We start from the raw sequence: 23,081 nt of genomic DNA, 5'->3' as shown, positions 1-23,081 counted from the left end.
ATCTCAGTTCAATTTTATTTTAGAATATGTTTCCATATATTAATTGTTCTGAAATTGACTCTCTGCATAGTAATTATTCTACTATATATACATTGGTGAATGCTTTTTGGTAGATTCATACCATTTTTTAATGAAACTGCATCTCTTTCTTTTCCTAACGAATTTAAGCTAAATTACTATGTAAATATGCACCTAGAAGACCATATGGTTGCTACGCTTCAGTAACTTTCAATATCTGCATCTGTAGCAGATTTAGAGTGTCTAATCCCTTTGACTAGGCCCTCTCCTTATGCAGGAAACAGCTTAATACATGCACTTAGTTTTGGAGGAATTCTGAATTCTGTTCTTAAGGAAGTTTGTTCTTAAATTTCCTTTAAGCTAGATAAGATCAGATGTTGTCTGTCCCCCATGACTACTACTTCTTGTAGAAAGATGGTATTTCAAATGATATTACAGTTGTCAAAATTACAAAATTCCTTGCTATGAATACCTTTTGTCTATAGAAATTACGTATTATTTTACGGTACAGAAGATCTTGGATAGACCAAGCCTCTTTCTGTTTACTTTTTGTAAGTATCTCTAGGTCTTATCTTTCTTTCTAGGATCTAGAAACAAGTGCAGCGCTCAATAACATTAAGAAAGGGCTGGTGTTCCTGGAGTAGGTTTGCTGACATGGTTGAAGATGGGCTCATTCTTTAAGGGTGCAAAGAAATTTGTAAACACTTCTCTAAAGCAGTTTAATGGATCAGTTCTACTCCCCCAAGATCTAAGAGTCCAAGGTCAACGTCAGCAAGCATTTTAAGACATAAAGCCTTTGTTCTCCTCAAACTTTGGTAGATTCAAGAAAACTGAATTAATTCTTTCAATGATGAGAAACTCTTTCAGTGGATGGAAATGAGAACATTTAACTGCAGAGTTAAAAACAGCCTCATTTCCCCAGAAGGACAGGTTACCAGCACCCTAACTTCTGCTTGTCTTCACTGGTAACTAGTTTCAAAATAAATGCTTCTTTTGAGGAACAAGCAGCCCTCTTCCACGATTTCAACAAGTATTTTTCCAACAAAAATAACATGTAGTATTGGAATTTGATAACCTTTTGTCCCCACAGTCCTACCAGAGGTGGGAAGTTGCAGATGGATGATGAAAATTTCAGTAAATTATTGGTGAAGGTAAAGGAAGAAAAGAAAAAACAAAATAAATCAATTGCACCAGGTGCTGTCACTTTCAGATTTGTCATAAAAATGCTACATTAAGTTGTTAATAAGATTAGGAAAACAGTAACTATTTATCCATACTTGCCTAGTTTCATGTTTCTTGTCTATACAAAACAGACGAATACAGAAAGCATTTGAAACGCCTCGGTACACTGGACGAAAACCATCTTTTTCTTCAGTCTCAAAGACAGGTGTTGCTGAGAATTTAAAATCTTTGCCTCTGAGGTCATCTAATGCCAGTTCAGTATGGGAAACAGTATTCACTCCACCCTTCTGTAATAATAAGTGACATTTCAGATGACTTTTTCATTTTTTAATGGCAAGGTCTTGCATCATTCCTATCTTACAGCATTCCAAGCAGACACAGAGGGGCATGCTTTTCACTTGTCACATCTTGACAAACACACAAGGTTAAGGAGGTACTTTTAATGTGAAATCTACCTGCTTATGAAGCAGTAGGAATATGACTTTATGTATCTACAAACTCATAATTTTCACTAAAATTCCTTTGTGAGACAACAAATATTTATCTTTCAGAAACGCTCTGCAATATAAAAATGTTGTTTCCAGATGCGTATTGAAACTATCAAAGCACGTTACATTAAAGAAAATGGAATCAATGCAGAGAATACTGTGGAAATGGAACTGAATAACTATCGGAAGAAAACCAGAGCTGTTTGATACAGTATTAAAAGAGAGACTACAAGACAGATATAACCGTTTAATATTTCTTGGGATAAATTCTCCGCTGATTAATACTGCACCCAAGATAAATTAATTGAGTGGTGTTGTCATTACAAAATTTAATATTTTATGAATACATAGATCATAGTACTAACAGAAGTTTTAATCTCCTATGTACTAATATTTTTACTTATAAAGTCTGCTGCTTCAGAAGAGGAGCTCAGACATAATCCTCCTTTCATACCTACGCAAACGATATCCGATTTGATGTTACAATTTAAATTACTGTATGAGCCCTTGTCACATCAGATGCTATACAAATACAGGACAAAATAATAGCCCTGTTTTGACAACGCTGTCTGTCAGATTTACTAGGGCAACTTCCATGGCCTAGCTCTGAAATAATAACTTCATCCAAAACATTACATACCTCATTTAAAAACAAATAAACAAAGCAAGCAAGTAATCCATTGCCTTTAAATTGATTCATCTACATAAAAATATTGAATGCTAGTATTTTATAGTGTCTTTTGTTTTAAAGCATGAAAATAAATTTCGCGGTATGTTCCAAAACCAAACAATCAGTAGTTCATGTTTTCTTCCAGATCTATTGTGAATAAATGTAACACCCCCTTACACAAAAACCCAAGTAAACAGGATATAGTGGGAAATCATACAGCTGTTTTAAAAGAAAGAGGAGAGAAAATTACAGAATCTACCATTATCTGGTTGTGGCAAAATGCCATACAGCCCTTCTGCCAAAGCTTCTGGCAGCTAGAAACCACATAAACCTGGGTCCTGTACAAAGGCGTTTCTTTCACCTGATTACTGTGAACCATTTAGAGCCCAACTCTCAGTTTGCAGAGGAAAGCAGAGTTATTCATTCTCAACATTTAGTTTCAAAATATGGCCTGAGTACTGCACGGGATTGCTTTAAATTTCCTAAGTTCTTTTATCTTTCCCTTTTTTCAGCAGTTAGGCTATACTTTTGCAAGGCTTTCAACTTCTTCCACTGAGGTCTAGAACAAGACCTTCAGAAATTTACTTTTTTCTTGGAAAATGAAATTTGGTTTTAACAATACGACCACAAGGTTTGTGACTTTAAGAAATATTTCAAATATCAGAACAGTTGCCTCTGAAGCACTAGTCTGAATGTTTCCTTTTGCAGACTGCAAAGAAACTGAATCTGAAGCTTGAGCTGATCCCTAGTTTTCATATCAAGCTGTACAGACTGCAAGCAATAAGACAAGTTGACATTCACAAACCAGCAAATAATCTGTTTTTCTGGATTATCCTGAAATTGTTCTTAATGTTGGAAGTTCTGACACACAAAACTGCAATATAGGAGATTCTGAGTTTTTATTCAGGTTGCTACTGAGTCATTGCTTGGTCCCAAGTAAGAACCCCCAAATTTGCTAGTTAAATCTGTATTTCAAATAACTTCAAATTCACCTCACATCCCTCTGTCCCTGTGGCCCCAGCAGGTGAGTGACACTGGGCTGTCAGGCTGCCTGCCACTTTCTTCCTACTCCCTGGCCCGCTCTCTGGCCCCCTCTCTCAAGGGCAACATGTACCTAGCCTCTCTCTCTGGTTCATCGCATACATCTGTCAAACTAGGTCAAGACTGTGATAACATCTAGTTTGCTGGAGCTTGTCTAGCCAACATTTTTATAAAAGTATTAAAACATTTTAAAGCTAAGGCATATTCTTCATGAAATACTGCAACGGGCACATCTGATGGGCTCAATTTTTCTTCCTTTGAAATCAGTGATAAGACTTGAACTGTTTTTGAATATTCCATCTGTGGAAAACTGTAAAAGCTTAATAGCCTTGCAGTTGATTAAAAAAAAGTGCTTAAAATCAACTTCTTTGTCTGAAAATGCAACATAATGTTAGGCTAATGACAGTAAAAACACATCTAAAAGCACTTCAGTGTGATGGCCTTGAGTTCTTTGTAACATATTCCTTTGGCAGGATTCCAGAGAGTGATGTAGCTCCTGATTCCTTGGACTAGAATGTGGAAATCCTTACTCCATCCTCTTATCATTTGATTTGCCAATCTTAATCTGTAAAACCTGTCCCTATGCTATACATTTCCCCATTGGAAACTGCAGAAGCAGCACAGACAGAACGTGTGTTCTTTTAGTTCTACAGATTAAGGGGGAAAGCTGAAGCTATACTGCTGCCTTTAACAGCTTTGGTAGCTTGCTATCAGTAATAGATCTGATGTTCAGTAATGCAGTAAGGCAAAATTCTTTTAAAATTAAAAAGACTCACATTCTGTCTGTTCCTGAGGAACACTTCCTCTAGATCTGCAGAGCAGAGCCCACTTGAAGTCGTGTTTCCAACTCTGCTCTGTCTTCCAGAGCAGTTTCTGATCCAGTTTACTGTGTAACACCACCTATAGCTGTGTGGGCAGATGTAGGGAATGGTGCAGGAGTGGAAACAGGCAGCACTGCTTGACCTAGCAACCTTCCCCTCCTCTTCAATTTAGTCTTAAGAGCAGATCAGCATTGCTGTGTGTTGTGCTATTACCTGAATAGCTGCATCGTGATCACCAATACGTTCAAAGTTTTGAGATGGAACAGATTCTGCTTCTTGACTCCCTTGCTTGCTTTTATCTTCATCTGAGTAATGAAAAGAGTTAGTGCATAGAACAGGCTTAAAAATGTGAGCTTAACCATCAGAATCGCAGCAATAACTGAAGAATAACTTGTGCTAAACTGCCTCTATTGAAAGAATTTTTACTACCACAGTTAAAAGAGACATTTACTTAGCTAGAACTTCATCAGACTATTTGACCTTAAGACAAAATATGAGAAGGAGTTTTAAAACAAAAATTAAACAGGACACAGTTTGGAAGCAATTCCTGACCAGTATATTATGTGTAATAAATTATGGCCCTATCAGAAGAGAAAAATAGGAGTAATTAGTGTATCGACTGATATCTTAACTTCCATGTCTGCTTCTAATTTTTTTCCTGATGACTGCGAAGATGAGCAGGGCTCTTGATTCTAAAAGTAAATCTCCTACCAGGACTGAAATTCAGAACAAAGTCTGGCCCAGTCAGAACCCATACTTAGAGGAGGAAATAGAGATGAGAAACAGGGACTGAAATTCCCCTCTCAACTGCTAAATTTAACTAACCTCTTTAATCTCTGTTTCCTTTCTTATAAAAGGTGCCTGCTGTTTGATCAATCTTTCTCACTTTGTCTACTTCCACCTCTTTATCTGGTCTAAAAAAAAATCTTCATCTGCTGCTTTCATTCTGTTCAGACACTCTGTTTAGATATGTGAGGCCAGATTTTATCGGGGAACTCCAAAGTGCAAAGTAAGATGTCCTAAGCATTCATTAGGCTGAAATTTAGGAACTCTAAGCAAAAAAAGATTTAATACCGTTTCTCCCACTGCCATTTACCTGCCTCCTCCATCAGGGTGCCTGCTGAGCTGCAGTGGCTAATGCCTGCCTTTGGGGCGCACATCTGCCTCCTCCCAGGATCCTTAGTCTGTCCAAAACATCGCAGTTCCCCAGATAGCTTTGGGGGACGGCACCAAGACCTAAAGGTATCTGCTGGCTCATTAGCGAGTTGCATCTCCCAGGTCGAGCCATGGCTGCTAAGAAGATTATTACCTTTGATTTTCAGCTATGGCCAGGAGCTTCTCCCCTGGATGCTGAAGGAACCACTTCAAAGCACTTTATCAGCTAGCAATTGCAAATCTTTTGTGTCATACTCAAGGAAAAAATAGGCACGGGTTGAACTGCATAATGAATGCCCACTGCAGCAGTGACCGCAGCTTTTGCTAAGCTTCTAAACATCAGCAACACAAAGCAGGAATAAAAGGGCTCCACTGAAAGGAAGGGCAATTTATAAAAATTTACCAAAGAGAAAAATATCAAATTAATGTACAGCAAGCTTTAAATCTGCATAACAGATACATACCATCCTCAGTAACATTATAGCTGCATTCTAATTGAGTTCAGCCTAACCCGAGTAACACCTTTTTTGGCTACAAAATTGTTATCTAAGATGATAGGAGGAAATTAATTCTAGCCAACAGATCAATCAATTTATATTTAATAATTGACTGATGTGATAAACAGCTATGGCATATGAGATACAACATATAGGTATGTATACATTATTTCTGGCTAAGTGCTTAAGCAATTTAAACAGCAAACATCTGTATGCCAGGGATTCCTGTTAAATACCAATGTAAATGTATTTTCTGCCGTTCTATTCCCTGGCTGGGGCCAAATCCAGAGCAGAGATAAATTAGCTTCATTATTTTGCCAATTGACATGAGCTGAGGATGCAGCCCAGAGTAATATCTTCCTATTTAAAATGTTTTAAAAAACAGGACAAAAATGTCCAAAACCATTCTGGAACATTTTTTTAATTGCCTAACCAGTACAGGCACGTATCTTAACTGTTTTAAGCTGCAATGCACAACAGTTCTGTAAAACTCTGCTGATATCCAACACCTATAGGACAGAACTGGCTACCAGCTTTTATAACATCTTCACGCTTGCTAGACAGCGAGCAATCACCACTGCAGCAAAGGCCACCCAGGTTTGGGAAAGCGGTTCCTAGCTCTGCATGGTGACAGATACTTCCCCTAAAGTCAGTGAAAGGGGACGGTGTTCAGAGGCACAGGTTATCTAATAACTCATCAGAAAGGTCACATTTTAAGTTAATGTTAAGGACCAATAATTTGAAAATCAGCTTAGAAAAGAAACATTTCAATACCAGCAAATCCTACATGTTACACCAAATAACCATCAGAATTACCAAAACAAAATGTCAGCTGCTATGTTTTTAGCCCCTAAATGCATCCTCAATAGTTTATTCTTTAAACAATGACCCTCCTAATTTTACAGATATGTTCATAGTTTATTGTTTTTATATTTAAAAATAAAGTCTATGGAAATAAATTTTAATTAATAAACTCTTGAGATCATTGCTGCAGAGAATACATCATGATCCTTGCATTTGAGAACTCCAGCAACATAAGAATTTTGAAGTTTCTGAGCTCCAGGAGGAAGAAAAAAGCTTTAAAAAACACAGCACAACTGAATTCTTCACTCCTTTCTCTCTATTTTACCTTGGAAAAATCCATCTGAGTTACATTCACTGACATACGTTTTTTTCATACAATAATAAGCTTTTCTTTTTAAAAAAAGCTCAAAGAATTAAAATATTTCAGCCCAAAGTATTTTTAAGAATCTGTTCTCTGGAAATCTGTTTATTAGTAGGAAAGAATGCAGATGCAATGTGCAGGGCAAGAGGAAATTCAGGGGTTAGAAATCACAGCTTCTCTAGGGGTATCACAGATGTGAGACTTCACAGAAATGATCAAATGTCGTCTTGATTAACCCAGCAACATTTCTCATTACAAACAGCCTTGCAGGTGTCAGAAGTTAATTAATACAAGCCTCTTGTTGTCATGTAAATATTGATATGTTGTTTCTGACTTTATACTAAAATGAAGACTCTTAATGGCTCCACCACCCACTACTGTTAAATGTAGCTGCATCGTTGTTGTTTACAAACATGCTGTACACACGTGATTGGGAAGAACATAAATATTGTTGCACTTAATGAAGTAGGAAACATGAATACAAAGCAAATAACTCTGTGATTGCTAGGTTCTTAGCAGAGGTAACAGTCAGCAGGATCAAAAAGCCAGTTCAACGTGAAGCCTGATGAAAAGCCCTTCAATCATTCTCATTCTCACTGCATCATAATATTTTCCAGCTACTAATTCATGACACCATATAGAGCAACAACCAAATTACTGTAATTACCATGAAATGTAAGTGGCATATCAATATTGTGTTAAACACAGATTTTTGTATACACTTTCATTATTATTCATAAAATAATAATAATTATTATTTTGAAAGGGAAAGTAATATCAAGCTGTGGTCTCTAGTACAAAGGTTAAAGCAAGATAAATAGCTTGAAAAAGTCTCTGTACTAGGGTTATTTATACGGAAACATAAAATTATTCGACAAAGGAATGTAGCTTACATTTATAAATCTCAGTCTCTGAATTCATTTAAAGAAACTTCATATCCTTTGCTGATGTAAGATGTCTAATGAAGCTTCACTGACTTTACATCTAGGGACAATTTGAAAGCAAATTTCCAGTACGGTACAATATAGAAATGGTACAATCACGGAAAGAGCATTCCTGTAACCATGTATATGTTACACAGTATAATCAAGTATAAACATCTGAATAACACTATTATTATAAACTCAAAGGATATAGGTTTGCCCTGATACTTCAAAGACTTACAAATAGACTACTAGGATTCAACTGTTACATACAGACTCTCTGTTTACCAAAATCAAGACATAATTACCTTTTCAAACTACATTTTTAAGAAAATGAAAAAGTCAGAGAAGAGAGAAAATGCACTAATGTTTTTTTCCCTGTAAACATCTTTATTAAAATGGTGGGCTTTTTTCTTTTACGTTCTTAATAAAAAAATGAAACATCACTCTTTTCCTGGAAGTTTTTATGAATTACTGGTTAAATGACCTTTGAGTCATATCTACTGCAAAAATGAAACTTGAATCATTCAGAAAGAAAGAGTTTTTTTATTCAACTGTTTAAAAAAGATGGGCTTTTTATTTAAAGTCTCAACTCAAATGCCTAACAAACAGTAGACAGAAAAGCTCCTTTTACAGCTATCATATAAAGCATACATTTTCAAAAAACTGTAAGAAACCTCTGTAACCTGTGACAGATTTACTATTCAACCAGTATTAGAAATTAGAATAATAATAAGATATATTTGATTTTTCCCCTTTCTTTTGCCTTTTGTTAAAATTCAGATACCATAGCCTTTAGTTTCCTTGTTTTCTTCTTGACTATATTGGACAGAGACAATAATTCAAGACATCATAATGTGGACAAACAACACTCAAAAATGTTGCAATTGTTCATTTCTATTCTAAAATGTGTAAAGCCACCACATCTATTTTCATTACTATTCAATAATATTGGAATGAATATTCCTGAGTAATATATAGCCATTAGCTACCTCTAATTTCACTATAAAACTTCTAGTGGCTCTCTCTGTCTTTCTCTAAGAATGACACCAGAATCAGGCTCTTAACTGATAATAATCAGGTTCCTTCTCAAGTGTCTGTCTTTGAGGTGCTTCCTGTTTGTGCTCAAGATATCTGAAAGAAAGTCTACCAATAATTCTCTCTCTTCCTTCCAAGGCTGCCCTTGAATACACCAGGCCTCAAATTTTTGGCTCTAGCACAAACAGGGCTGCATCTGCAAAGGTGGCATCTAAAGGCTGCCTGCAGGGCAGGCAGAAAGTAGGATCAGCAAGGTCATAGCTGTACCTAACATCACTCTGTTGAGGAGATAAAACTTGGTAAATGATTTAATACCATAGTAGTTCACAGGATCCACCATAAAAACCTAATCTGCCATTCCAAATGGAGGGATACTGCTACTTTTTTCAATCTTCCTTCAAAAGCAAGCATATAGCATTGCAAATCAAAATCAGCCATAAAAAAAATGTAATTTTTAAATGAAGAGGAAAAATAAAGATAATCTCATATGAGAATGCTAATCAGGTTGCTTAATAAGCTTCTGAAAGGCACTCAGATGCTACGCTGATGAGAGTCATGTAAGAACGTGAATAGAATTTTTTTTTAAATAGAAATTTTTCACTAATAATTCTTATATACACATTATTTAAGAATTAACAGATCTAACAGCTGGATGGTTAAAATCTCTAACTATATACGCATTTAAAAGGCTGAGCAGCGCAGAATTTGTCACAAAATATGAGCCTGAATTTTGAAGTCCTTGGACAAGGAAAGCAGACATAAAAGTAGCTAAGGGATTTGCCAGAAGCAAATTTGACAGACTAGGTCCGTAATATACGTCCAGACTTCCTGCTGATCGGGTCTGAGGTACTGCAGTAAAACAGGAGCCATAATGAGAAATGAACACCTCTCACACTTACTAGGTGTTTAAAATACTAAGTGACAATATTTGCAGTTTTAAAATGAAAGCTATTTAGTACTTTTCAGCACATTCTCAGCTTTGTAAAGATCTAATCCTAAACCAATTTGCACAACTTACTAGAGTAGGTAGGATCTTTTCATATATTGTTTGTACCTGGCCAAATAGTGCAAGGGAAGCCTAGAATGCCAGGAAAGGAAAGGAAAGACTAGTTTTCCGAAGATAAGAGACTATTATAAATGATCTGTCTTCCTCTCTGTCCTATTTATATTCTTAATATATGTCTGTCACCTATTTTGAAATAATACTCCTGAATTTCTAGGAGCATGGAATGACACAGGATAAGATAGCAGGATTTCTTAATCTTTTATTAGCAAGACTTTTCTTTGAGAGACGTTCATAGGAATAGCAGGAAGAGAATTCTTTCTTCCCTTTTTGTGTTCCATGGTCGTCAGCTCTAAGGTACCAGCTGGCGACTGCTCTGAGGCTGTCCAGCGGCCTTTTTTGTGTTCAGACAAGGAGATATGTAAAAACCTAACAGTACTTCTTTTAATGCTATTACTGTTAACTAATACGTAGCAAAATGTTGCTCTTACGGACAAAAAAAAATCTCCTCAACACCGAAAAATAAAGATGACAATAGAAAACAGACGACATTTCCATTCCACAAACAGGTGACGTATATTATTTGTAGTAAGGTGTCTTGTAGATGGGTTGTCATATCATGCCGTATAGAAGAATAAAACAAAGATAAGCTTGATCCCCCCAAATCTTGAAACCTTGGAGTAACACTGCAAACAATACGCAAAGAAAGCGGACACTGGACCACACAAGTCAACGGGACAGCATAACAGCCACAGTTAACCAGCTGCTTAAGCTGTCACTAGAACCAGAGTTCAAAATTACATCTTCAATTAATAGTACAATAGTAGCACACTAATGGGAAATTTACCCAATGCTTTAGCTTTCCAAAACTTGAAGCCCGTATTCGTTCCCTACCTCTATACCAAGGACAGCCTACAATCAGACAAATCCATATACATCAGTTCCCTAGGAACAGGGCACTCTAGAAAGATCAGAACTATCAAAATTTCTTTCCTGAATTAAAAAAATGACAGGCAACTACCTCCAGAACAGTTGCATTCCTCTGTGTTTTCTTTCTGATACAAGCTTATGTCATATTCCAGCATTTTGCAATAACTTATTCAGAAGCTAGAAATAAATGCAGCTTGAACCTATATAGCATTTTATAATATAGATACCTTCTTGAAAGTTTGGTTCTTGTGGCATTTTGAGAATATCGTCAGGATGTGGTTTACAGAGTCCATGGAAGGGCCCTAAGTCAAAACACTCGTGAAGCAAGGAAATATTTACTTGGGAGCATAAGCTCATGAATCCTACTGCAATGCCACCATCCTGAAACATAAAAACAATGTCACATTTTTATATGTAAATGTTCAGCAGCTCACTTTCGCTGAACAAAAAAATTGCTAAGTCATAAAAATCACAGTGATCAGTATCTGGCTATGCACAAGACAGAATATAAGGTACTATTTTGGCAAAAATTAAATTCAGCATTCTTTTTTAATTTTTCTTACAGTATGTGTACTAGATCCCCTACATTAGATGCTATAATTGTTTGTTAGCTTCAGTTTGCAGGGGGACTGAGATTATTCATATGGACCAAATGTAGATCTATTGTCACAGTAGAACATTTATGACAGCTAGCAAAGAAAAAATGTACTTTTTTAACTATAGACTTCCAAAAATTATATAATTTTTCCTTAATTTAAAGTGTAGCTACAGTAAAACCTAGGTTTAGCTATCCCTAATGGTTGACTGATAATTACACACTACCATGCAAATACAGCTGTGTTCAAATTGAAAAAAAAATTATCTTCCTGAGAGAACGACTAATTCAAAGAAGTAATTATATGCCATATAAACAGTATCTAATATAGTATATGGTATGTATTATATACAGTAATTACAAGCAATATAAATATTCTTAAGTTCTGAAAATGTCCAGAAATAGCCATATCTGAAAGACCAGTCTTTCAAAAAAAATGCTCTGGAAAGTACGAAAAGGACAAGAACCCTGTGATGCTGAAATGTTTGACTACTCTGCGTTTGACTGCTACTGAAACTTTCCAGAAAGTTATACTGTTCAGAAAGAAAGACTGAAAAATAAGAATCAGCTTGTTGGCTCTTCCCCCACCCCAAGCCAACCTGAAAAAATTTTTAGTACTCTATGCAACTTTCTGATAAAACACAAAATAATCAGAATTTTTTTCTTAATATATATAATGAAAACATCCTTTATAAATACAATTAAAATCCAAAGGCTGGATTCGTATAGCTGTTTAATCAGGCCATCAGCACTTGAATAAAAATAAAGACTATATATAAATAGTTTATTTTTTTCCCCAAACAACAAGTGATTGTTTGTTTGCGTAACTGAACAAAAGCTGGGTCGCTGCAGTTGTCTGGCTGCTATGTAATTTTAGGCCCAAGGCTCAGCAGAGGCTGATTAACCAATCCATCTACCATATGTGCAAAAAGAGGTTGCCAGCCTCATTCTCCGCAGGGAAAATTGGCATCTATCTTGGTTCACATGCAGGTGTCTTTCCAGTCTGCAGCAGCAAGTCTAAACTATGAAGGCCTGAAACACCTTTTGCTTGTGTCATATTGAGCTATAAACGTACAACAGAAATGTATTATTTATAAGATAGCCATTTGTGCTGTGCTATTACACTAATGGTTCATTGTTTCCCATTTGGCTTCCAGTGGAAGTGATTACATGCTAAGGTTTTCTAAAATCATTCGCCACTGAAAGCAGAATTCCAGAATTAGGAAGATTATGTTGCCTTACTTACAAAACCACACACAATTACAAATACATAAAAATACTAACAGGAATTTTCAGCAGGATAACTTTTGCCACCTCTCTTTCTTATTTAAATTAATTCCTGGGTTTGTGTTTTCAATTCAGCCAAAATCTGGCTGCCTGAGCCAGGAAATGGAAAAAAATCTGGGGCATTTTTAACTGTGAAAGTATTATTGGCTACTAGTTCTCACATGCAATATTTATTTTGCAGGGAATGAAAATTGGTCATCTACAATGCAAAATGTCTTAAATAGCTACAGAGCTGTTTCAAGATGGCTTGTTCCAATTATTTGAAAAAAATCTAGAGAGTTACTGGGAATTGCAGCTTCATTTATTTAACAGGAGATATCACTCCTAAAGAATAGAAAGCCCTAAAGAAAATAGTGGAGGGCACTATGTAGATGCAAGTCATGGATTCCACCTTGCAAAAGTGAGCCTGATCTTTTTGTTCAGTAAGCTGCACTGTGAGCTGTTATTCACACAGGACATCATTAACATCATGCAAAGACAAAACTGTACACAACAGACTTACCTCGCCAACAACAGCCTGATTTTTTTCGTCTTGAGTTTCTAAGAGATCAACAAGGAAATATTCACCATAGATTTCTTTCAGAGTTTCACGGTGACGTGCCAAGATTGGCATGAGATCATCATGATCTTCCAATCTATGAAACAGAGATTACATCATGTTCTAAAGCTCTGCTATTCTTAAGTCCCAGTCCTTCCGCTATATTGTGTTAGCATATTGACAAGTATTAAAAAAATCTCATCCAAAACTCCTAACCCTCAGCTGGGAGCCTCAACACCAGAGGAGAGACAGAGGCAACACAACTGACCTAGGAGCTCAATTGCCCAGGAGAGTTGCTTTTCTTTTTCCAACAAAACATGAAGGTAGCCCAATTCAAAATTCTCTTGCCTAAGGCATGTTAGGCCAGATGAACCTGGACTTTTGGGCTCATTTACAATATTTATATTCAGTGAGTCCAATCATCAGCTGGTTGAAGTTGGCAAAGATCTCAAACAGTTACACTAGTGCAATTTATAAAAACATTTTTTTTTAAAAAAAAAGAAAAACAAAACAGTGCCTTCCTGTATGGGAGAAAGAGCACTGAATATCGTGTTAGATTACTGTTATCACATACAGTGGCACCATCACCCGTCAGAAATCAAGTCACTGTGCCTCTGTAAGGTCAAGTTAATGCTCTGCCTCTAAAACAAATCCAAGGGCCAAAGTGCAATTACTGTATCCCTCTGCCACACATGAGAGGCCTCTGCATATGCGGGAACCTGCAGCATCAAGGCTTTAATTATGCTTCCACTATTCCTGTCTCTTCTCCATACTGCCTTGGTAAAAGCTCTCTGCGTAAAAGCTAATTTCCAACCAGTCCAGCTTTCACTTTAATCATAGAATCAGTAAGGTTGGAAGGGACCTCTGCAGATCATCTAGTCCAACCCTCAACCGACTGGCCCATACAGGGATCAAACCCGCGACCTTGGCACCACGCTCTAACCAACTGAGCTAAACCTTAACACCAATATAGGTCCCACCCCGTTTGGGTTTTTACTTAAATAGACATAAACACTCTCTTTTCCATTAAATATCTTAATTTTAATTCTTAACCAGAATCAACACAAGCCTTAACAATAAATTTCAATGCTTTTACCACTGTACAGAAAGCGTAAGGAAGGAATTCAACAGACACATGTGCTTGCAACCACAGCATAAAGGCCCATGGCAGAGTAGCTCTGACACAGAACTAGTTTCAATAAGATGAAAGCCCTTTTCTTATTTATTTAGCTAAACACCATAACAAGTAACAGCAGTCCCACAGACAACTCTAAAACTAAAAAGGTAGTTATAAAAGTCTGGCTGTGATGGACACTGAGAAGGCATGACTTTTACTACCAGACTGCACAATTAAGAAACCACTTTCTCCTCAATGTCATAAATAGGCTGCGACTAAGAGTGCTTCTAGTAATTTCAGCTATCATACGCGTGTGCAAGGAGCAGGATGAACGCTAACGGAGACGAGATGTAAACCGACGGGAGCAGACAGCTCGCTCCATTGCTGTGACTCCTTTGCACTTCCTGCGAGGAACAGCGACCAGCACAATCAGCTCTTTCCAAACAACAGAGGCTGCATGCTGCAATTACAGTTCACTCCCGCGACTAATTGCTGTAATGCGTAAAGATCTTCGCCGAGTCAGCGTGAGCCTATCCTCTACCCGCTCTGTGAACTGCAGCGTGCAGCCTTCTCTTTGGAATAGGCATCTTCTTGGTTATAACATTTATAACACTATTTAATCGTGCTTATCTTCTGAGGCTCATTTTTTCCCTCTGTATAGCTGTGACAGTCAATTAAAAAAGCAGAAGGATCTTCTGCTGCTGGCCAGGAACCTGACCCCACGAGCTCCAGGAGCAGTGCTGGAAAACCAAAAGCACACCAAAGCAAACATTTCCAACCAAAAGGCGTCCGTGCTCCCTCGTGGTGCTACCGTATACACCTACACAGTAAGGAGACCTATAGGAGTCCGTGCTCCCTCGTGGTGCTACCATATATGCCTACTCGGTAAGGAAACCTATAGGAGTCCGCTAGGTCCTAAATACTAGATCGGTGTTTCTGATAAAAACAAAACCGGTACTTCGGTTGTGATCATGAAGCAATAGCAGAAACCTAGAAACCCTTTTGTTGGAGGTCTCTAATGACCTCTAGTGGTAAAGGGCGCACATTTGTTCCCTAAGGCACCGAATTCATTGCTGAAAAATCTTCGAAGAACCGAAGTCACATACTTTCAACCTCTCAGAAGCTTCATGCTTTGAAAACTCTTAGCTGTTATTAGAATCTCTCCTTCATTACTTGGGAGAGATTAAACCCTCTAATAAGTGTTTTCTGCAGATCACTGTAAGATCTGAGTGTATTTTATATTTTAAAATCTGCTGTTTCCCGGATAAAGGTTGTCCAAAGATAATAAAATACCTTCCCTTTAATGTTTTTGGTTCTCTCTATCTCTTAGCCAGATGACAGAAAACAAGACTAATATAAATACATCATGTAACATTTTCCTGCATTTTTAATAAATATTTTTTATTTTTTTTAATAGTGATTTACAAAATAAAACAAGGTAGAAACAAGATGTTTTTAAAAAATACATTAATCAGTGCTATACTTTCTGTTGCAAAAGACCATTCACTTTAGCCTGAATAAAATCATAAAAAAATTATTTGCACTTCTTTCATTTTTATGTTTTAGGTGCTAGTACCATGATGATGGTAACACCTATCTTTTACACTGTGTTTGCTCACCAGTCAAAGCCCTAGTGATGCTTTACTAACTGTAAGCAAAGCACTGTTTGTTTTCTTTCCTCTTCTCCCCAATAGGGCAGTTGAGTAAGCCACATTAGTTCCCCTTTAAATTAATTTTTTTCAAGATACTGTTCAATTTCAAAGGGGTTTCATGTTTTGCTTCCTTATTTGAATAACTACCAACAGCAGGACAGACAGTCTAATATGCTTGGATTTTGTCTTCCTCTCTGAATTTTAATTTGGTTAAATTTAAATTTTTTAATTTGATTTTATTTCTCTGTTTTCACTATCCCACAAATAAAATGAATCAGGTAGTAAGATTTTTTTTTTTTTAATTCCCAGCTGAAAAAAAAAAAAAAAAGAAAGGACCTCATGGTTCTTGAAGGATCTTAAATATTTGTTCTCTGGAGGCCACACTATGAATCTGAGACATGAAAGGATGATAATGTTTCTTAATAATCCAATGTCCTAAAGGTCTTGTAGCTATGAGCAACCCTTCACAATATGACTATGACTTTATGTATCTATCACTCCACATCCCCAATTTTCTCCAGCTAGAATATCATTTTCTAAATCTCTCTAAAATAAGATGTTAATAGTGGAGTATTTTAAAATAGTTCTCTTTTCTTTAAGAATTTTACATATTGTAGAAACAATAGTTACCTTACATCTATATTCTGAAGATATCTAGCCAGGAATCCTTATTAACACTTCACTCAGTTTTAGGAAAAACATTACTTTGCTTTAGGATCCTATTGCTCAAGTTTATACATATCTAAATTCTCGTACCTATAATTTGGATATCTTAGCTCTGTGTAGGCAGCAGTTCAGAAAAATAAAATCAATTGATTTTACTTTTCTGGATTTTGGAGAAGTATTAATGTAAACACAACTGGGCCAAAAACTGCATTTCTAACTTTATCACATGGTCCAAATTTCAAAGTACTGATAGACTTTGACATAAGATTGAAGGACAGTTTAAGTGCTATCACAATGATTGCTGCTGCTCCTACACCAGAATGAATGTGGCCTTCAGAGTAAGGGGACTTATCTTTCTACTAGGGGACTAGTGACCTCTTTTACTCTAATACCGTTTCTTTTTCTTTCTTTCTTTCTTTTTTTTTTTCTTTTTTTTTTTTTATTTTCAGGCCATCTGTTTGAAAGCTCTCTTCTTACTCTTGTTACTCCCACTGCTCAGGAACAGCCTGCAGACAAGGCCTTGAACATCCTTCCATCCCTGATCCAGTTGCATTGACCTCTTTGTTTAGGTCAACCAAATGGGTTGTTTGGGCAGGATGGACAGTAAAGGAGAGCTTTTCCAGCTTGGAGTGAGTATCTGTTACAGATGGTCTTACTAACAGCCTTTTTAGCAGAGTGGATAAATGTTTAACTTGTGACCTTTAGGATGTCCCAAGTCACAGTACTATTCTGATAGGAGTTTAAAATAATTTAATTCCTTTTCTGAAGGGCAGTCATGAGATTCTTTCATTCAGTTTTTAAGTTAAGAAAGTCAACTTCAGAATCCAACAGAGATGAATATTGTGACTGTCCACTCAAAACTGGGGATAGCCGTCAGTTGTGACAAATTTCCAAGCACCACACTTTTTAATTCTTTTTTCCAGTTTTAGCAAGAGTTTTCATTGCAGTAAATTTTATGTAAGAAAAAATGAACACCTGAAAATGTAACACAATATAAATCTCTTAGCTATAGAAGTAATTCAAAAGCTTCCTCTAAAATGAAGTTCCAAGAAAAATCATTCTAATACTTTATATTTCAAATCAAAACAGTAGACTTTCTCTTCTTCTCAGGCAATAGCTCAAACGAAAAACAGTAGCAAGGCTTTCTATTATCAGAACTTCACTACTTTAACATAATTAATTAGTATAGCAAATTTGTTAATGTATTATGAAAATTCAAATAAGTTGAAGTAATTTAGGGGTAAAGGAATGGAACTGTATTGTCATTGAAATGTGTTGCTTTGCTGAGACAGATAATAGGTACACCACCTCCAAATTAAATGTTTTGCCAATATATTTATCAATGAGATGCTTCATTATGCTGATGCTCCAAGTCTCTTAAACCATTCTGCTCTGCAAAACACACCATTACATGAGGCCATGTAGCAAGATGCAGACAGTAATTTTGCAGATTGGTAGTATGTAGACAGACATGCAAAACTCGTGACAGTCAATGGGGCTCCACATGGAGTGCAATCATCTCCTTGCATACTACAAACTGTAGGAACAGGATTGTTTCATTTCTGCAGTTCCCCCACCACTACAAGGTTGGGTTTTTTTGTTTGTTTGTTTGTTAACATAATACCTTTTAATACAAAAGTTCAGCCAAATTCCCAAACTGAGAGAAAAAGCACAACAAAAGCATTCCACAGAAATGTAAATCTGTGATTTTCTACATATCTGGTAAAAAATAAGGATGACAAAATCTAAAGATAATATACCAGCAAGAAACTTAAATATAAAAGCTTAGTGGACTGTGTTCTGGCACACTACAAATTTATTTTGCATTATAAAGGTCAGTTTAAAAAATAACTTCAGAAAATAATGGTTAAGCAAAGTATCAATTTACTGCATTTTTTCTTCCTATAAGTAAAGGAAGAGGGAACAGAGATTACCCTAATCTCCTATCATTGACCCAGAACATGTTGCTAGGCAGGTGGCTGGGGACAGCTTTCACAGATAAGTCTCTAAAGGGTTTCCAGTGAATGTTACTATGGATGCCAATGAAGTACAAAGGTCAATACAGAGGAAAAGGAAAGGCAAAGCATCCCTTGAAAATATAATTTAGCTGACTCAAAGAATCTACTGATAGACAATATTTAAATATGAATTTTACATGACTGTGTAATTTAAAATAAATAAGCAGTTTTCTGCTTAGTTTTCTAATTTGTTTTTTATTAAAGCAAATCACTGTTATTACTCTTAACAAACTACAAAAATCCCAGGCAAGAAGGATCCCATTCTGTATAATACTGAAACAGCCTTCTTGATATTTCCAGTCAGAGCAAAAATATCTTCTATTGTTAATATCTACTGGCCATCAAAAGAATGTGTTTCAAATTAAATAAAAAACAAACATAATGAGCAGAATCAAGGGATATGGAAAACTTTTAACTTCTCCGGAATCAGTTTACTTACTAATACTTCCTCACTATTAAGGTTCCTTAACATACTGATAGATGGTAGAAAATTAAAAGGAAATACTTTTTAAAAGTCTATAGCAGGACTGTGTAAAGTGGTCCAGGTCAGACCTCAGTCCTTACGCTCAAAATGCTCAAAAAAAAAAAAATAGTCTCAGGATATCATGAACATGTACTAAAACTGATGGCTAAAGAGCACGATCCATCACTCTGTTTCAGGCTTATTAGGTAAAATTAAATTGGGTAAAACACCTATGACAGACAGATTTCTGTCAGAATCTAGTCCAAGACAGCAGCATCAACTACCCCATGAATAGGAAGTGTATTTACCCTGCCCAGACACATGCCTAATGCGGCATTAGCTCCCCTGTTAGCACTGGTCAGTATGGAGCACATATCAGTAATATATGATGTAGTCACCCAGGATGTGCTTGTCCCTAAAATGAGGACCATGACAGACTTCATCGATTTACACTACGAGCACTAGAAACCCTTCTTTAATCATACATATACTACATAAGCACATAGCAAGGCTTACATTTCAAAAAACAAAAACAACTCCAGAAAGAATCAGAATGAAAAAAAAAAATTAATGCATAAAATACTTCCCTACATACACTGCTCCCAGTGTGAAGAGGACGAGTGAGTGAATCAAAATGTGACAGATATACTTTGAATGCACTACAGGGAAACATTTGTATAGTAATGAGAGAGTGTATGGTCCAGCAATTTATACAGAAAAATTCAAGGGCTAAACAGGGCAGAAACTCTGCATTTTCGGTTTACTGTACACAATGCTGGCACAAGCACAGAAAGCTGTGATTTGGCATAGGCAGCAGAATTCAAATGGCAGGAAAAAACAGAGTGGTAATAGTCAACGTGCAGCTAGACAGCAGCAGGCAAGGCTGCTAGAGAAATATGCATCTCTATCTGGTATAGGCTACAGCAGCTAAGCAGGTAGACTCTGAATTATTTTTTTCTTTCCTGACTTTTTAAACGATATTTGTTATTAGAACCCCAAAACAAGAACAAAGCTGTATTAAAAGGAGCTTCGTATGAGCATATCGTGAAGGAGTCTTTGTTCCAAGCTACACACATTGAAATAGATGACACAATGGAAGAAAAAGAAAAGCAGGTACAGTACTACTAATAGCAGTGTTACTCCATTATCTTCTTAAGATACCTCAGCAACACTGAGGAGACCTGCTCCTCTGAAACACCATGAGAGAAGATGTACAAAAATGACACTGAAAAAACTGCAGGAAACCAGAAGGGTTACTCTCATGTTTGAATGATTATAGGAACTACGGACTATTACGTAATTCCTTTAGCTGATAAATCCTCCTCTTCAGACTTTGCTTAACTGGTTAGAATGTGACATAAAACAGAAATGAAAATTTACTTGTAATATGCTCCAAAAGACATGGAAACCATAGTAAAAAGCTCAAATGCATTCAGTAAAATATGCAGCAATGTGATTAAGCCAATAGATTCACAGAATAAACATCAATGCTGAAAATTTGATTTTTTTATATAAAAAAAATTTTACAAAAAATACAGTTAACTTTGTGATGAAGTAGAATAAAGACAGCATAATCATAACACAAATATTTAATTAGGCGATCCAGGAAAAATGGCAGTTGAACTAAGATACTGATGTGATAAATCAAAAAATATTTTTTTTAAAATTGACCTGGACATACTCACAGAGTAGGAGAGCCAGAACCGCATTACCTTGCTTTGCGAACGTACAGCTGTGGGTAATACTGATGCCTGTGGCACACAAGCAAAGAAAAGTTTGGATCCACTGTGGAACTTGGCATAGTTGTCATCTCTTCAAAGATACTTCCCAAGGCTGAGTCTGTGAACGACACAAATCTGTTAGGCGTAACAGAGGATCTGCATTATGTCAACTTTTGAATTATCAACAAAACTGTTTGAGGAAAATGGAGTTTGAATTTAAATCACATATGGCATAATGCTCTAAGTCTTTTTAAGTTAAGCAGTGAAGCTGAAATGGCAGTAGTAAAAACGTGAAAGAATTGTTAATAGATTAACTTGCTAATGATTATTCAGTCAATTCTTTTAACTTCTCCAAATAATCAATGTCTATTTCCTTAGTGTCTTGTAGGATCAAGAGTGAGAGCTCAGTCAGCCCCCAGCATCCTAAACCTGAATGAACTTCAAAGTAATCAGAAATTGGTAGGATCAAATCCCTACAGAAAAAAAACAGTCTAATGACCAATACTATATGCCACTGGAGAATCTCCTTCTCTTTGTCAAGAGCTGTTATGCTGAAGCAAAGCTGAGATTTGTTGTTAGGGTAGTTTCAACAAAAAACTCTTATTTGGTTATTGTTTTCTGTAGGTGACATTACACTAGGAAGGCAGTTGTATAACATGACCTGGAACTTAAGTTAGGTGGAAATCAATGTATGAGGAAAGGCTCCAGTTCGCTTCAAGGAAAGCTCCAAGCAAAAATTAGCCATTAACCAGATGCTTGGTTTAACAGTCTGAATTCAGGACTTTATTTCCAAGTTACACACTGTTCTCTGAACAATGAAGCTAATAAAGACCCATCTCCTGATGCACATTCTCCATCTTTAGTACCTTGGCTAGTTTCTTATCTCCTACACTCCTCTCCCACCCTAGAGAGTCCTCTCCTCCCCCTATATCCACTTGAAAAGAAAGTATGTGATGTGACTGGTTCAGATGTATGGGTATGAAGACTGGAGTACAAATACGCATACATATGCTGAGTGACCTGTTAGCCACTGTCTGTCAGAGTATGAACACTGATTTCAATCCCTTACCGCTACTCAGCCACAACTTCATAAAAGTTGTAGCAATTTATTTCTGAGATCTCTACTTCTCTGTTTAAATTTGCCTGAAAAAGTTATGAGTTCAAAGATTATATGAAATGGACAGACTGCTGAATGGACTGCTGGAAAGAACCTGTAACTACATAAACTCCTTTTATAAGGGATAAACATTAAAGGATATTTTAGGATTGCATTTTCTGCATATTTAGAAAATGACTGTTCTTAGTATATGAAAAAAATAACACAGTGTACATTAATGATAATGAGATTTGAAATTGTTCTCATTAATTTAATAATAAAATGGTATTAAATTCTTACCTAAATTCTCATCAGCTGGTATGAAGAGAAGCACAAATTGCAGTTCTGGAAGTATATTAAAAATCGTCCTGGACAAATAACATAATTATATTCAGTCTTCAATCATTACACACTTTAGATGTAACAGTAAGCCTTTTAATGTAAGAAATTTACTCTCCAATGTCTCTAATCTTCTTGCACCAATCCACAAGGCTCAAAATTAAAACATTTTATTTGTCACAAATAAGATGGTATGAAAATCATCTGGGTATTTTTTTGTATCCCATTTTTCTCTTTAATCTGCCAAACTTTAGACTTCATACTTCCTCCTTTTTATATCAGTTCCCCAGTGGAGAAAAAAATTAAAGATGCCAGATATCTGCTGGCAGATCTCTGACCTAGCATCTGGATGAGCTTGCTTGACATCTCAAAGTAACTGTAAATTTGACAGCAACAGCACCAAATGCAATTTACTCTGTTTATGTAGGGATGTTTTAAGCTATACCAAATAACCTGAGCACTTGTTTGACTACTGAGCTAACACAATGATATATAGAGCTGTTTGTACTGTACAGTTTGTAGTCTCTTTACTATTTAATCTGTAGCTAACAAACTTCAAAAGACCACGTGAACAATCATTTTCCAGAAAGCTTTTTAAGCTTTCTGCTCAATCGTACATTTTAATCTTTCTTTTTCCTAAATTTCCACTCCTAAAAAT

General features: G+C 36.2%; 1 protein-coding gene across 1 annotated transcript in view; it reads right to left on the bottom strand.

Annotated features, from left to right (window-relative positions):
* CFAP61 (cilia and flagella associated protein 61) overlaps positions 1 to 23,081 on the bottom strand; it is a 130,474-nt gene that overhangs the window by 101,650 nt on the left and 5,743 nt on the right. Inside the window, 6 exon segments of the mRNA XM_062571172.1 lie at positions 1,300 to 1,487; positions 4,434 to 4,525; positions 11,159 to 11,312; positions 13,316 to 13,448; positions 20,980 to 21,106; positions 22,385 to 22,452. Of these exon segments, the coding sequence (XP_062427156.1) occupies positions 1,300 to 1,487; positions 4,434 to 4,525; positions 11,159 to 11,312; positions 13,316 to 13,448; positions 20,980 to 21,106; positions 22,385 to 22,452 (762 nt within the window).

Source organism: Rhea pennata, chromosome 3 (assembly GCF_028389875.1).
Source record: "Rhea pennata isolate bPtePen1 chromosome 3, bPtePen1.pri, whole genome shotgun sequence".
Taxonomy (NCBI): Eukaryota; Metazoa; Chordata; class Aves; order Rheiformes; family Rheidae; genus Rhea; species Rhea pennata.
Note: the sequence above shows the minus strand (reverse complement) of the source record. Positions and strands in the feature narration are given on the sequence as shown.